The sequence below is a fragment of the Apteryx mantelli genome, chromosome 9 (assembly GCF_036417845.1).
Source record: "Apteryx mantelli isolate bAptMan1 chromosome 9, bAptMan1.hap1, whole genome shotgun sequence".
In the NCBI taxonomy this organism is placed as follows: Eukaryota; Metazoa; Chordata; class Aves; order Apterygiformes; family Apterygidae; genus Apteryx; species Apteryx mantelli.
Window position 1 is genome coordinate 12,704,937 of NC_089986.1, and position 16,634 is coordinate 12,721,570.

The 16,634-nt window shown below is 39.1% G+C and overlaps 3 protein-coding genes across 6 annotated transcripts in view; 1 reads left to right on the top strand and 2 right to left on the bottom strand.

Moving 5' to 3' along the window:
• Nucleotides 1–16,634, bottom strand: part of LOC106498320 (uncharacterized) — a 120,035-nt gene that overhangs the window by 51,835 nt on the left and 51,566 nt on the right. The window lies entirely within an intron of this gene.
• Nucleotides 1–16,634, bottom strand: part of PSMD1 (proteasome 26S subunit, non-ATPase 1) — an 83,840-nt gene that overhangs the window by 35,576 nt on the left and 31,630 nt on the right. The gene's annotated exons all lie outside the window — the stretch shown is intronic.
• On the top strand, nt 5,062–16,224 carry HTR2B (5-hydroxytryptamine receptor 2B). Of its 3 annotated transcripts, none has more exons than XM_013959540.2 (4): nt 5,062–5,252; nt 5,904–6,583; nt 12,989–13,189; nt 15,211–16,224. In XM_013959540.2, exons 2-4 carry the CDS (start codon nt 6,274–6,276, stop codon nt 16,089–16,091), a joined length of 1,392 nt encoding a protein of 463 aa, XP_013814994.1. In that variant the 5' UTR covers nt 5,062–5,252; nt 5,904–6,273; the 3' UTR covers nt 16,092–16,224. The 3 variants fall into 3 exon arrangements, with proteins under 3 accessions (XP_013814994.1, XP_067157855.1, XP_013815001.1); XM_067301754.1 differs by having other exon boundaries at nt 5,993–6,583; XM_013959547.2 differs by lacking the exons at nt 5,062–5,252; nt 12,989–13,189 and having other exon boundaries at nt 5,473–6,583.

The following is a 16,634-nucleotide window of genomic DNA, read 5'->3' on the forward strand; positions in this document are numbered from 1 at the left end:
TCTCCAGAGGTCCCTTCCAACCTCAGCGATTCTGTGATTCTGTAAAAATTGCACAACTGCTCCTACAAAAGCCATCGTAACACAGACGTCAATGAATCCAGACCCATATCCAAAAAAGCAACCCAACCAGCTTCACTTTCTTCTGTCTGTTTCCAGGAAACTAAACGAATCAAGAAACTAAAAAATCCTGAAAGTTTCTTCTACAGAACTTCCTCTACAGAGTGCTCAACTACAGCTTTGTTTCCACCCTACACCAGGCTAAGTTTTACTGCTGTGATATATGTGATCTGCAGGTGAAGGACTTCCTCCAAGACCCAGTTGGGCTTGTTTCAACAACAACAAGATTTAAGACGCACCAAGACTGTAATGACAGTTTCTCAGCAAAACTTAATAGTTAGCATTTTATTAACTTTACTCACCAACAGTTCCTCCCAAAGCCTCCAAGAGAAACAGCCTACGTAGCTAAGGATTTTGAGTTTTTGCTGAAACCAGAGCCAGAGAGAACACAAAGGAGCTGCCTAACCACTACCCAGTGACCTTAGCCTTAGCCTCAACTTTGAACTCAGTTCCTGGGAATGTTTGTCTCCTGGTTATAGATATACACTTAAAAAAAAACCCCAAAAAACGCATACTTCTTTTCTAAGCGTCCTGGAATATGATTTCTGTGAAACCAAAGAAAGTTTTAGATTCTTCATTATTTCCAAAGAGAGAGAAAAGAAAAGTAATTCCAAAACCTCCGATGCAAAAATTCACAATGTAAACCCAGAAAGTTGGCCGTTATTAACACAGGCTAATCTGAACAAAGACACGCAGATCAGTCGGACCCAAAAGGAGGACAATTTTCCACGCACTGATGCTGACCATGGAAAGTTCTATACAGTCTGCAGAGTTTCCTGAAGTTGTATCCCCTTTTCACCACAAACTGTTTCTTACAGCATCTCTGTTAGAAATCAGTAAGGCACCTAACTTGGAGCTTTTTCTGAAGGTAAATTACAACTGCAACTTCTGCAGAATACAAATTCATAATCCTTATTAGGCTTTGCCCACAAGAGCCTTACTGGGATACTGAAAGTTGAGGGACACTGCTAGGTACATCAACCCAGTTTCACAATCCACCTCAATCTTTTTTTCCAAAAAGCATGCAAAAACACCAAGAAAAAACAATTAAAAGCTGGATTGCCATATCTCGAAGCATACTCCACTTAGTTCCTTAGATCACAGCCCACTTAGAGTCACATCCAAGTATCTTTGTGCAGTTTATCTTTGATATTCTAAATTATACATCTCAAAGGCTGGATGACTGCTGCCATCTCTATATTTCAGCAGTAGTTTAGCAGTAAACTGCGTAGATATAAAAAAGGTAGCATCAATAGGTAAATAAACAGAACACTGAAAATAAACATTCACACTGCTCTTAAGATTTAGACTAAAAATGGAAATGTCTGAAGCATCACTAGCATACACTTATTTTTTAGTCTAAATATTTAAGGACTTTACAACTCAGTGAAAAATGAAACGTCAGAGAATTAAAGAACAATGTCAAGTATATCTTTTAAATTCCCCATTAAGTCTCCCTACTTGTATTTCAAAAGATTTTAAATATTTATTACTTTCTAAACTATTGGACATGAATTAATCATTTGATACTGAACTATTTCTACACATTGCTTTGCTACTGCAGTGACAGATGAAGAAGAAAAGTGTCATACAGGTTTAATTTCATCCATGAATGAGTTAATAAAGGAGGAATGCAGATGTCTAATCACACAATTTGAAGTCATTTCTAAAAGGAGGGGGAAGAACACACAAATGGAAAAAGTGCAGGGAGAAATGCAACAAACTGACACATTTTAGTGCATATTAAGGATGGGTGTAAACCTCCTGCCTTTCTCTCTTAACAAAAAGGATCCAAGCTATTCCCATGCCAGGAATCTCCTGCAACTCTCTCATGTGCAGCACAGCCTCATTCTCCAGACTCTTCTCTAAAATGCCTCCTGGTTGCAGAAGCAAGACCAGCTGAAGAACAAGAACTTGTAGGCGGCCTCCCACAGCTAGGAGGATGAGGACGAGTGGGGCATACAAAGATGCAGTGTACAAATTCGAGGAATATGTATCTTACTGAACGACGCTACCATCAGTGACAGCTCATGTCTAATGGAGCCAGGGCTCCATTCAAATAAAATAGTATTGGTGATTTGAAAACAGAAATTACAGCAAGGTGGGGGGGAAAAAAAATATATATATATATCTATGTATGGTACAAATATTCAGGTCACAGTGGAGCAGCAGTGAGGTCTAGCAAGACCTAGCTTTTAGTACTGATTAACACGGGAAAGGAGCTGGACCTGGGGGCAGGGCAGTGGCCTGCTGAGAAAGCCTAGCCAGAAGCATGCAGCTAAGAAGTTTCTAGAGATATGTTACAGATATATGTTTCTTAGAAATGATTCAAATCTGGGATTGTTCAAAAAACGTCACAAAAGGCAGAGAAGTTTGGGCCACCTGAAATGAAAGCATCCATGAAGCAAACAAGTATATCTGCTATGCAAGCCTGCATACAGCTAAACTCATACTATCATCCTCTGGAAGTTTTTAAGGAAGCTTTCTTTTCATCTATATTAAAAATAAATCATCTCCTTTTCAGTTAGATACAAATGCTTTTGCACAGCATTCATCAGAGCAGACCACAGACAACAGTACAATCTTCAGCTGGTGCTTCCTCAAGGTGCGTGCGCAGACACACCACTTGATTTTATTTATTTATTTTTTTTACAAAACAGCTACCACCACATGGAACAGGACAGTAGAAAAATGCCTCTCAAAGCTCTGAAGTAACCACACTCTAGTGGCTAAAGAGATGTTTTCCTGATAATTTATACATGAAACATTCCAGCATCCACAAGGGTATTCCACAAGAGTAGGAACACTTGATTTCCCCTTCAATAACAACAGCTCTCTACTGCACTAACCAGAGATGCTTCTCAGATGTGTAAGATCTATAAAGAAAATTTATAAAGAGATAATACAGGACTCAGGTTGACAAAATGACACTTCTGTAGCTCCAAAACTTCCCCCTACTACAGTGACTGAAGGTTAGTGTCTACTGTGCTGTGAAAGGAAAAAAAAAAAGTGTCAAGTAAGAAGAATAAACTACTTTCAAGATAATCCTTCAGATCCAGCACAGACTTGCTTCAGTAACTGATGTCGATGATTAGCAGATGTTTTTGATAGACGCCTTGTCTATTTTTTTCCCCCAGAGGTTTCAATTCCGTTCTTCAAATTCAGAGATGTGACACAAAGATCGGCACTTTGTATACGGCCACAAGCGGGCCACTGAAGTTAAAGGACTAATCCATTTTTTACTATACTTTTGCAGCTTCACTCTGTAGGTTTTTTTTTTCCATTCACAAGTCAGACATACGGCCAATAATTCCGTCACTAGAAAGTGATAATAATTCCAACCTCCTTTCAGCAAGGGGGAAAAAAAAAAAAAAACTACTCAAGCATCATTGATGAAGGAAAAAAGCTTCCTCTATACAGTCAGAAAGGGTGAAAACTGGCTGCACTTAAGCCAATGGAAACTTTGGCACAGACTTCAATAGGGCTAGATTAACGCCAGAAGATTCTTCAAGATTTATAAAACGAAACAGAAGTTGATTAGACATAGTTGAGCTTAAGGAAAACTGAATCCAAATACTCATTAGCCTGATACAGTATTGTCCTGTCGTGATTTCTGCTTTCTATAGGTATTCATGTGCTCTGTCCTCACAGTACTGTCAGAGATGACAACAGGGAGGTGCTCAGATGGTAAGGAAACAATTACTATAACTAGATTCATTTATATTTCCTAAAACCTAACTTTCTAAAGTATAAAGATAAGATATCCAAAGACAATTGCAAAGGAAGGCAGCATGAAATCTTATCCAAGGTTTCCCTGAAACTGTAAAAATACAGAACAAGTGATGCCTACTGTGCTGGAAATTCTACTGCAGTCTGAAAACACATGAAGTCAAATATTTCTACTAACTACTGGCAGCAGCTTTTTCTTTTTGGCCCCAAAGTAGGTGTATTAAAATATATACATACACATTCATGTCTTTAGAAACAAATATAAACTGATTCACAGTTCACTGAGGACTTGATTCCCAAATCAAACCTGGGGAGCATTAGCAACTCACGCAACGTAATGGCCTGTGACACACAAGGGGTCAGACCTTGATCTCATGGTCTCTTCTGGCCTCGAGTTCAATGACTCTATTACACACTTGTCCAGCTGAATGTCCTTGGAAGTGAATTCAATTTCCATTTTAATGCAGAAATATATGATAAAGTTAGTGACTATACACACGTTTGACTGAGATTTGGAAGGGAACAAAAGACAACACTCCTGATAATAAAAAGCAGCTGCATGTAGAAAGATTTAAAGTAACAGTGCGCACACTTAAAACAGTGTGCTAGAACATACATTTATAAAATAAGTCAGCATTAAAATTGTAGTGCTTACAGTACAGCAGAACTTTTTAGGGTTAACTGTGCTTCCGTCCAGAGAGAGAGAGAGAATGAACACGCATATGCACGCTATCATGAATAAAGTTATAATATTGTAGCGTTACGGGATGTGCACATCCTGATGCAGCAACAAGGGGCATACGTTAGAGTACTGGAGCACTGAATAAATTAACCCTCTCTGGCTCGTTTCCAGCCAAACCCCACCACTCATTTATTTCCTTGCTTTCAAGCACTGGAGCTGGATGCCCTGGAATGAGTCAATCAACAAACAACCGTAGCAGCAGACTGCAAGTTTTGCTAATAAAGAAAGAGCAAACCGGACACAGACTGCGATGCAGACCAAGAGATGCGAAACGCTCAGATCGCACATGTTAGACACGTAAGGAAAGAATGAAACAGGAAAGACAGCAAAAGAAGAATGCAACCTTGTTTTTTTTCCTTTTTTTTAAAATGCAGCAAGAATGATTCTTCTCCTCCATTCAAGAGTTGAAGGAAATACCTGGGTAAGAAATACATTTTTCCCCAAAATAGAAATCCTTAATCTTGGTGTTAAAAGCAACATAAGTGATAAACAGAGGTGCACACAGAGACACGCTTAAGTTAAAAAAAAAAAACAAAAAACAAATTGTTTTCTAGAAACTAGTGAAAAATCATATCTGAAAATCCACATGATGAAAAAGGAGACCACATTACAAAGGATCTTCCTGGATACAAAGTGAATTCTACAAAAAAGGCATGAGAAAAAGGTAAGTCTTTCTCGGCGTGAGAATTGCAACAAGTCAGATCTACTCAGCAGCTGAGCAGGCAGCTCACAGGGTGACAGCTGTTCTGCTTGGAGGGGGAAATGCAAGTGTTAAGTCTTCAGCGGAGGAGAGAGAGAGACGGAGACAGACACAGAGAAAGAGAGAAGGGAGAGAAAGGCTGTGCTTAACAGCAGCCTCGCTCAGATTACAAAAACACCAAGCAGTTTACTCACCTTCCCCCCACCCACCCCCTTCAACTAACGGGTACATTTTGATGTCTCAGTTCCATAAATCTTTATGGCTCCCTTGGGACAGTCACCAGAGTTTTATTGTCTACAGCTTCCTGACCCTCACCTGATAAATTAGGAACTGTAGACATTAAAACGGAAACCTCATACATCATTTCGGGAGATATTTTGGGGGTGACTCTCTGTGGGGAAACAGGATTCTTAATAAGGGGAAATATGGAAACTGCAGCCTGCCTACGCACACACTGCTGAAGACTAGACACTCAGGAGAGGAGGAGTTGCATATACACAGCGCGAGCATCTGTCTTTGCATCAGTTTGTACTTACAAAGAGCAAATCTACATACGCTACATCTAAAGGAAACCATTTGGCATCCAAATGAATCTCTCTCTTTTTACGGCTGTAGAAAAATAACGGGAGCTAATGCACAGCTTGCTTTTCACTGCTATTGAATTCTCTCATCTAATCTGCTGAAACCTGAACCTCCCGATAAAGGGGCGACCAGACCACTGGACCCTACCAGCCAGGCATGGACACCAGACAAGACTTTCATTTGTAAGATTTAGTTGCGCCCAGCAAGGCACAGGATACAAAGTCTGGACACAAGCTCCGACATGGTTACTGTATCTCAAAATAGCAGATGACCAGTTTACCATACTGACCATGCTGGCCTTTCTTCAGGACCATCTGGGACTAGAGAGGAACAGTGAATTCTTACACCATACACAATTTCTGCGCAAAATACAACTCCCGAGCACGTTCTGCGGGGCACAAAAATGTCCTATCTTTTACATTTCTTGAATGGGTCTGGAGCTGGCAATGGATCTCTGTCGCCTCTCTCAGTAACAGGAGAACCCAAAGAGAACTACCCAAATGACGAACAAGGAAACAAAGTGCGTTGGGCAGCTTTGCTGATCCTCCTGGTGATAATCCCCACCATTGGGGGGAACATACTTGTTATACTGGCGGTATCTCTGGAGAAAAAGTTGCAGTATGCTACCAACTACTTTCTAACATCCTTGGCAGTGGCAGATTTACTGGTGGGTCTGTTTGTGATGCCGATTGCCCTTCTCATAATATTATTTGGTAAGTACCGTGTCTTTGTTTCTGTCATCAGGCCAGCATATTGGGTACAATCTTGGGAAGTTTAATTTAAACAGAACAATTATTTTCCACTGTTATATTTTTTAAAATCAGTTGGATAAGGGCTCCGCAATCTTCCCTCCCTCTAACCATAATATAATCTAGCCTAATGTCTTTGGAGAAAGCATACCCACCTTGGATATTCTTTCCCTTAAAACGAACCATTCAAAGAACACTTGCGACTTAGAACCAGTACTAAATTGGAGAGGGGCAAGTACATGGGAAATTATATTCTTGCACAGTGTATTATTATTTTGAATAACATCAGCACAACGTTGCTATCTGTTCTGTTGGATATTACAATAATGGCAAGCAGTCTTCTCTTAAAAATATGACACAAAGAATGAGTTTCTGGGCTAAAAGAACTAAGCTGTGAACAGTTTTTGAAGAAGTTCCTAGGAGTCGATGCCACTTAATTTTATCTTAGTATCAATTCTGTACTCTAAGTGCAGTCAGAGTCGATCTCTGGGAAGCATCATGGACAACAGGTTTTACCAGTGTCAGCTTCAGGGAAAGTGATTTTCTCCTGCCCTGGGGAAAATGGCAAGGTTCATAAAGTGTCCCAGAGAGTTAATTCACCCGTTAAACCAAGGCAGCTTCTATCCATCCGTGTACTTAATGTAGATAAGACTCAGACTGTCATTTAGTCTGGCTCATATGGAATAAAACAGATTTTTTTTTAATACAAATATATGTTGGGTGCGACATTTTCTTTCTGGTTAGTCATTACAGAACAAACATGACTTTTTCGTATTCTCACATATCCAGCCTTATTTAAAATATTGCTTTTGATAACTCATCAGAAGCAGCTCCATGAGAAAGTCTTCTTTTTATTCCTTAAACTTTTTTAAGAATACATTTTATTTTAAATTGGCTGTTCCAGTATCATACAAATGGGGGGGGGAATCAACGTGAGAGGGGTTTTCAATAAGTTATGATTTAATTATCTATCTTTAAGGTATAGATAACACTGGGCCATAAATAATGAGAGGCTGCAGGAGTTTGTTTTTTCTATGCTAGATCTCTACGAGTTGCCTGAGCAACAAGCAGACATAAGCGTAAACTTAATTTCAAAAAGGCCATCAGTAGGTTTTGTTTGCTGCAGAGGACTGGTATCACTTTATCAACAAACGTCTTTATTCATTAAATGCCTTGGTACTGAATTCTTGCATATTATAGCCTGCCTCTGCCTGACAGAGGTATGAATTGGAGGACAGAATTCAGAGTTGAAATCATAAAATAGACAGTATTTTTTCAAGCAAGTTTCTGAAAAACAGAACAAAAACACACCCCCAGGCAGTGATTTCTAAATGGAAAAAAGAAAGCAACTGTCACTTATAGAAACCACTTGTGTGTGTGTGTGTGTGTGTGTGTGTTTTAATTTTACTACACTAATAATTCCTTTTCAATTTTATAACAAGAATATCACTCCTTAATCTCTCAGCTAATCCAGTGCTAAACCCTGGTTACAACAGTTCAAAACATGTGAGGAATCTTAATTTAAAAGTCAAACAAAAGCATCTTTCATGTTGCAGGACATTTATAAGAAAGTGGTAAAATGAGATATAATTAACTATGTAAGATTGCTACCAGTCTTTCACATAGCAGTGGTTAAAACTGAAATCACTTGCATAAAATATCTGCTTTGCAGCCAAATAGGAAAAAAAAAAATGCTTTGCCTCTTCACCAGTTGGTGGAAGATGCAGCGGTGTTTATAGAAAGTTCAAACCACGAGCAAAACACAAGGGCTTGCTGGAATGGAACAAGAACACAGACATTTAAGTACATAACAAGTCTAAATCTCCAAGCTACGTTAGCCAGATAACTACTTGAACACAGAATAATCACTGATAGCCAGAGTGCCAACCAAGTCCAGCCTTCTGGCACTTTCACACAGGGCTGTTTCCATAATAATAAAATAGCTGTGTGCAGTTTCTAGATACAGAACATAAATATTATACTTCCGATTTTGGACTGATATCTAATTATGTGGAGAATATTTGAGGGAAAAGGTGTGAACTGAAATGCAGTCACATTAAACGATCTCAATTGCAAAAATTAATGTGTCAGAGAACATTCAAATTCAAGATCTACTACAGATCCTGGCTCCATGCCCTGACAGTACGCTTAGAGAAAAATCTTCAGAAAGAGAACGCTCTCTGTAATAAAGAACTACTCTTAAAAAAAAAAAAAAAAAAAAAAAAACCTGTAACTCACAGGTACAATGCCACAAGCAGCAGATTATTTCTTCTCAGCAGAGCAACTGCAATGTACTTCAGTATAAACATACAAATTTAAAATGGTGTATGTTTCAATTTAATTCTGGTGCCAATGCCAGAATTTACAAACACCTCATTACTTCTGTTGGTTGCTAAATTCTTCCCACTTCTTCCACAAGAAGGAGGGCAACTGCATTCTTTGAAATCTAGCTTTCAAAAGAGTTATCTGAACGTGTAACATCCACAACTAAAGCAGCAAAGCAAAGGTGTTGCTGTTTGCCGGCTAGTAGAATTAGCAAAGATTTAAGAGAGCGCCTCTAATTTACAAAGCTGGCAAGAAGCAGCAGTGCATTGCCTATGGCTGGGTGGGCAGCGGCTTACCTGGAGACAGTGGATGTGCCGTCTTTTAAAATACATTTTATATTCTCGATATGCATCCGCTTAAGAATCAAAAGGCAACGCTGTTATCCCAGGCTGCAAATCGTTATTTTTAAAACCCATCACTAGCAACTACAGCCTTAATCTTCCTTCCATCACTGATTACGAACCACGGCAAGGCTTCCCCCCCTCACTCGCTTGTAGAAAATATAACAGGAGACAAAAGTGGTGGCGTTGCTGGCTAGTTTCAAAACCAGAAGTATAAAGATAAGAAAGAAAAACAGGGATTATTTTTCATAAAGCGTCTCTAATAAAATGACTTTGATAAAATTCAAAATACTGCACGACAGTAAACAGCTACTGCTGAAAGTGCATCTGCAGTGGAGAAATCAAGGCAAGCAGTCACAGCGAGCGACAGAGCAAGACGTGTTTTAAGGCACTCCAGGCCTGCAAAGTCCACTAAGCTGAGTGCCAACACCAGGGCGAACAACACTTAAGAGTCTACAAACATGCACACCCCAATTTGAAGACGGACGCCTGGGCTAGGCAGCTACTGATTAAAAAGAGTCAAATTTCTATCTCAGTGCAAGCGCCATTATCTAACAGCGGCAAAATGATTCCTATAACGCAGTCCTTTACAGGCGACACGTTTCAGCAGCCCCTATAGCAAAAGAACAAATAATTTTCAAGTCTATTTAAAGATCCTTCTTAATCAGGCTTATACATACACATAAACAGAGCTTTCTCCCAAGCTTTCAGAAAACCTTTTGGCTTATAGCAAGAGCAGCTTTTCTATACAGTACTTCATTTTAAGGATTACGCATTTCCAAGGTATTTCCTATAAATAAAGCTTTCCTCATTTCATAAATCAAGGGTAGACAGTTGCAGTAAAAGCTCACCGCATTCCTCTAAAGGTACAAGAGAAATCTTAAAACATGTGTTTTCTCTTGTATTGACTAAAAAATAAAGAAAGTAATCTGCAACAGCAACCCTGCAGCAGCTGGGAGGGCCCAAGGCAAGGTTCATAGGGAGGAAAAGCACCTTTTTATCTTACACGACCTGATATAGCTGGACAAACCAGAGAAGCTTTCAGGCAGGCACGTTTATCAGGTAACCCAGGCATAAAAAAACCAGCAGCAACAAAAAGAGCGCCCGCATCCAAACCACTAGGCTCATTTAAATCAGTATTTCAACTCCGAAAGCAAAAGCAACTGGAGAATCTTGCTCGGCACAGTAAATCATTGAATGCATCCGTTTGCTCCACCAACGGGGACATCTACAATGGGAGAATTAGGACGTGTAACGGTCCAAACTAAGTACGACCTGTTACAAGCTTCCTATCACCATTTGGTAGCAGGTATTCTTTACACCTGCAGCCTAAATTATAAAGCAGGATAACAAACAAGCAGGTCAAAAAAGACACTTTCTGGATCCTGAGGAGAAACTCTTATCTCGTCTTTTTCCTACTCCTAAAATAACAGAATTGGTGAACAGTGAAACATACACCGGCGCTAGGAAAGCACAAAAGCCGCAGCCTAAAACGCCCCTCGAACGCTTGGCACAGAACTTCTAACACACGCGTGCACAAACAAATCAAAATAGATAAAAGCAAAATACGCGGCAGTATGAATCCTGGGCAGCTATGTGGTTCCTAAAGAGCTACAGGTATCAGAGTTTCACAGCAATTGTTTTGTTTAAATAAGAACGATATCCTTCAATTCTTATCAACTACTTTGGTTTGGATTAGAAATATGACCATGTACACAGAAAGATAGCACTACATAATGCTACATTCATGAATGTGATAACTTTCTGCCTTCTGCATCTGCTTCAAAATGAGACAAAAAAAATTCAAAAAACAAAGCTTTCTTAAGTTGCAGTCATCAACTAACAAAAGCTCTGCAGCTCATATAAAAAACATACAAGGTTGCTCTGCATTAGATAGCTATTTAAATATATCTATAGTCAAAACGAGGAGAACGCCTTTCTGTTGCAAAGCATTTGAGGGTTTTTTCCTGCAAAAAGCCAATTAATTGCAAAAGGAAAGAATTTATTATACTGCAATACCTAAATCCGCTCCAGAAGGCAAAGCAGTTATAATTCAGGGAGCAGCCTGTAAGTACTCTCAACAGAAAGCATTAATTGCTCAACTGAAATCCAGCAGTGTTAGCTGTACATCCTTCAAGATGTAAAACACGCTTTCCATAATTCACATTTTATCTGTATTAACTAATTCTTCACCAGAAGTCAAAAGAAGAATTTTTATTTTTTCTAGAGTGAACAAGAATATTTCAAGCCCATCAGATCAATTATTTCTTTTAAGTGACTATTTTTTCTGCCTTGCCGAGTTCTATAGCTGGTTGCACGAGCCCCTAAGAGGTTTTGTTTTTCCTTCTTTTTGTTTAAAAAGGTACCATATCTTACAGCTTGTTAAAAGCACAGATAGAAAAATTAAGTACAAGCAACTTTTTCATAATATAGTAATAACGACTCTGTCATATCCACATTACAGAAAAGAAAATTTTTGAAGCATAATTTAAACTATCTGATACCTATTTTGGAAAATGTGCAACTAAATATTAAAATTTACTGGTTAATGATTTTGAAATAAGCCACCTCTTTCTTTCTTGCCTCTTTTCCTACACCATCCTCACCTGGAGTCCACTGCTCTGGGAATGAGCGAGGTTCAGTTCTGGGCTCCATCTGTTCTCTTTGTCCAACAGGCGAGGTTTCCAAACATACGGAGCGGGCAGACCAGTACAAGCTTTGCACAAGTACAAGTCTTTATAAAATTTTCTGTCCTCTAGGGCTTATAAGTCAAGTAAAGACATCACCATATTATTTCCATATACCAATCATATATGAAAAAGTGTTTTAATCTTAACCTACTGCAAGATTACTCCATCGTTAAGATAGAGCACGACAATATTCCAGATCATTTGGCACTCTCAGTAGGCAGATGCATTTACTCAGATCAGGGAAATTAAAAACAATATGACTGGTTAGAAATGTCTTTTTTCTTAATCATCCTTCAGTGAAGAACTCAATTTTCTGGCAGTACTTTTAATACACCTACTGACTGAGCACAGCTGAATTTTATAAGGAGGGAGAATACATTTAGTAGGCTGAGTAAAAGACACTCTGAAGAGTTTCACTGAAGTTCATTCAGTTTGGTAGTGTAAACACTGATGGGGGGGAGACAGCTTTCAAAAATACCAGCCTTTAATACTAGCCTGATCTGATACAGTGACAGAGCCAGCTTTCCCTTTTTCGGGCTATATGAACCAGACTGCTCAGGATCGCCAATAACTTCAAGATTCAAACCATGGTTGTGCAATGATTGACCAAGACATTGGTTACGACCCATTATCTCCTCCATTTGATACAACCTTGAACTACTGGACTATCAAGGAGACACAGCTGAAAAAATCATTTAATAGCAGGGCCTAAGGACTAAGCACAGTCATGGCCCATTTGTGCAAAACCTTTTTATTCAGAGCCCCTGCCACAAAGAACTTATGACCTAAAACAGACAAAAAGACAGGAAAAGTCTATAATACATAAATAGACTGACCGATATGATGGCAGCAACCATGCTGGTAAGGAGCTAACTAAAAAGTAAGACAGAATACCACTGAGGAAGGGACATGTAGGATTATGAGTTTCCCAAAATTACTAATACCAAGGAAAAGTCACACACCAAAGACTCACAGAATGCTACAACTCTAATGAGTTTTCTGTTCTCTTTCAGACAATGCCTGGCCTCTTCCAACTGCTCTGTGTCCCATCTGGCTGTTCCTTGATGTCCTCTTTTCCACAGCTTCCATCATGCACCTCTGTGCCATCTCACTAGACCGCTATATCGCGATTAAAAAGCCAATCCAGGCTAGCCAGTACAATTCATGGGCTACAACAATCATCAAGATCATCGTGGTTTGGCTCATTTCAATAGGTATGTGAGACTCGGAGACTGGAAAGGAAATGCAGAAGCTTTTCATGTCCAAAACAATAGCTGAAAACTGGGCAAAACTGCAAATGGCAAAGTACTATTAGTTAGCAGATGCTATCACCTGGGCTTGCCTAAGTCGACCTCTTGGATCGCAGATGGCTACATCATAAAAATCTGTCTCAACAGATGCTCCTTGTCAGGCTTACTGGAAAGGCCAAGGGCTGAGTAGGGATAATCACCACTCTTCTTCACAGTCCTAAAAGTGGGAAGACAACATCTGCATGGGTAGCATGTCTCCTAAGAAAGCAGGATTTCAGGTCCTTGTGGAACCAATCTATCATATTCTGTCCCAAACACAATTTTAAGCCTTGAGTAGATGCTGCTAAAATCAGTGCCTTGCTTACAATTGTAACATTCACACTGAAGATTGACATTTACTGACAATATAGAAAAGTCTAATTTTAAAGCAAAAACATAAATAAAAAAATCAGTTTATATGAAAGATGCAAATGTATATCCATTTATATTAGCATCTCTTTGTTCTGTATGTGGCATTTAACCTGTCTTTAATGGTTCTTTTTTAAAGAACCATTCAAAGAATTTAAAGATTTAAAGAAATCTGTTAAATGAGCTAAAGTGGTGAAAACATTTAATTCAAGTAACTAACTTGCACTGCACGTAGCAATAGGCACAGTGTTGTATGCTCTGTGTGCCAAGAGAAAGAACAAACTTATTCTGAATTAATTTGGCCAATGATGCACAACAAGACAATGGGTACATCCATCTTCTTGACCTAGGCATACATGCCTAAAAACCGAAATTCCAACATGAAAGAAAAATTAGGGAAGATCTATGATGACAGGAGAAAAGATCTATCTCTATTTTATCACAAAAAAAGGAAACTGCTAGCAAGACAAGACACTTACAAACTTTTAATATCTGATTTATTGTTACTAATCAGTGCAGTACTTTTTCATTTCGTTTTTCTGTCACAGAAGTACTCTGCACCTGAGCCATAGTTCTCTAACTCAAAGGTTAATTTGATTCAATCCTCGTTTTAAATGTTTGCTGTATCTGAAGGTGTCCTTCTTATTAAGGATGGGATCAAGTGGCTGAAGGGTAAACCATTTCACTGCTTGCTGCTTTTGACCAACTCCAGTAAGCCGGGTAGCGGAGGAATACAGTAAATCCCTAGATCTCATTAAGTGGTATCAGGAAACATAGCACGAATAACCTTCACCAGACAGCAAGGAACCTGTTGTTTTTGTTGTAATGTCAGACTGCTGGCAAATGAAGTGCTGACTGTAATTTAGCAGTTATAAAAAATTCATTTAAAAAGACAAGACTGCTAACATTTTTTTTCAAACGAGTGGTGAATTACAGAGCTAGCTAGCTAGCCTCATTTAAACACTCTTAAATATCCAAGAGATTTTAAACAACAAATCCATCTCAAATATACACTACATAATTCTGGCATCTATTTAACTATTTGTATGAATGGAAGAGTCAAGCAGGGTGAAAAAAATCAGCTGTGTCCGATCACTTGATGTGGTTAAGATAAGAGAGAAAGACAAGTCTTGTGTATTTATACAATTGGCCTTCAAAAAGTGCAAAGGTTATCCCAGAAAAAAAAAAAAAAGGCAGACAACATTAGGAAAACTCATTTCACTGGAGGAAAAGCCAGTTTTACAATTGTAAACTAATTGTAGCAACCAGAATCAAAGCAATTCATGTGTTTTACACTTGAGAATTTGGCAACCTTATACTGCTTCCTAAACCATTAAGGGTTAGGCCCAAACTCGGTTAAAAAGGCCATTCTTTTAAAGCAGAACTTGCCAGGTCTCACAAAGTACTATTTGCCCAAGTTACCCACCTGATGCTCCCATCAACTGATGTTCTTTCAGTCACTCTGTGCCTGCTCCGGAGCTCAGGAATCACCTTGCCTTATAGACCCTGAGGCTTCGGGTCCAAAAGGGAGATTGCAAGCAATTACCATGCTGAACCACTTGCTTTTTCTCCTCTAGGCATTGCTATTCCAATCCCTATCAGAGGCATTGAAGATGGAAACGGCAACTATAAAAATATAACGTGTGTCTTGATGCCTGATCGTTTTCATGACTTCATCCTATATGGATCAGTGGCTGCATTCTTCATTCCCCTTGCTATCATGATAGTCACTTATTTTCTGACAATCCAAGTGCTACGCAAGAAAGCCTACTTGATCAACAAGCCACCCCAGCGCTTCACTTGGTCAACAGTGTCCACAGTATTTCAGCGGGACATAACACCTCTGTCCTCACCAGAAAAGATGGCTATGCTAAATGGCTCCAGAAAGGACAAGACTTTGTCCAATGATATGCCTGTCTGCAGAATGTCTACAATTGGGAGGAAATCCATGCAAACCATCACCAATGAACAAAGGGCCTCAAAAGTTCTGGGGATTGTATTTTTTCTTTTCTTGCTGATGTGGTGCCCATTCTTCATAACAAACATAAGTTCAGTCCTGTGCAACTCCTGCAACAAGGAAGTTTTTCAAAGGCTCATGGAGATATTTGTTTGGATAGGGTATGTATCCTCAGGGGTGAACCCTCTTGTCTATACACTCTTCAACAAAACATTTAGGGAAGCTTTCAGCAGGTATATCACTTGCAACTATCGGACCACAAAGCCTGTCAAGGCCCTTCGGAAATGCTCCAGCAGGATCTCTTTCAGAAATTCTGTGGCAGAAAATTCCAAGCTCTTTGTTATGCATGGAATGCGAAATGGGATTAATCCCATTATGTACCAGAGCCCAATGAGGCTGAGGAGCTCACCCATCCAAGCATCATCAGCCATTCTGCTGGATACACTGCTGCTCACAGAGAATGAAGTTGATAAAACAGAAGAACAAGTCAGTTACGTATAGTGGAATGACAGCCGTGTCCATATCGTAGTATTACTGTATGTATTCTAGGTAACTGTGCTATAAGAGGGTATAAATAATATTTTCTTTTGTTATTTATGCAAGCAATATCTCATAAATTTATATTAATTCCTCTCCTCCAAAGTCTCCTCTACTTTAATCCTAAATCCCATGATAGCAACCACAATTGCATTCCATGATAAACAATGACTATTGCAGAACTGTAGTCTACAGGAAGAGGGAAATAAATAAAAGAAGCTAAATCAATTTGAGTAACTGACTTAGTTCTCATCATCTTCAGCCTCTTCAAAGTATGTTTTTATAAGAAAGCCATCCCTGTACAAACACTGCTGTAACATTCACTTTGGCAAGAAGACAGAACTCTCAACAGGTTGATGATACTCTACCTAAGACTAGAGTGATGAAACTAGCAGGCAGATACAAGCTTGCTGGTTTTGATTTAAATGCACAGGCTAAATAAAACAGCATATGAGGTCACTGCACTGCCTCCTACAGATGTGTTCCTCTGCTGAGATTGTGTGTCCA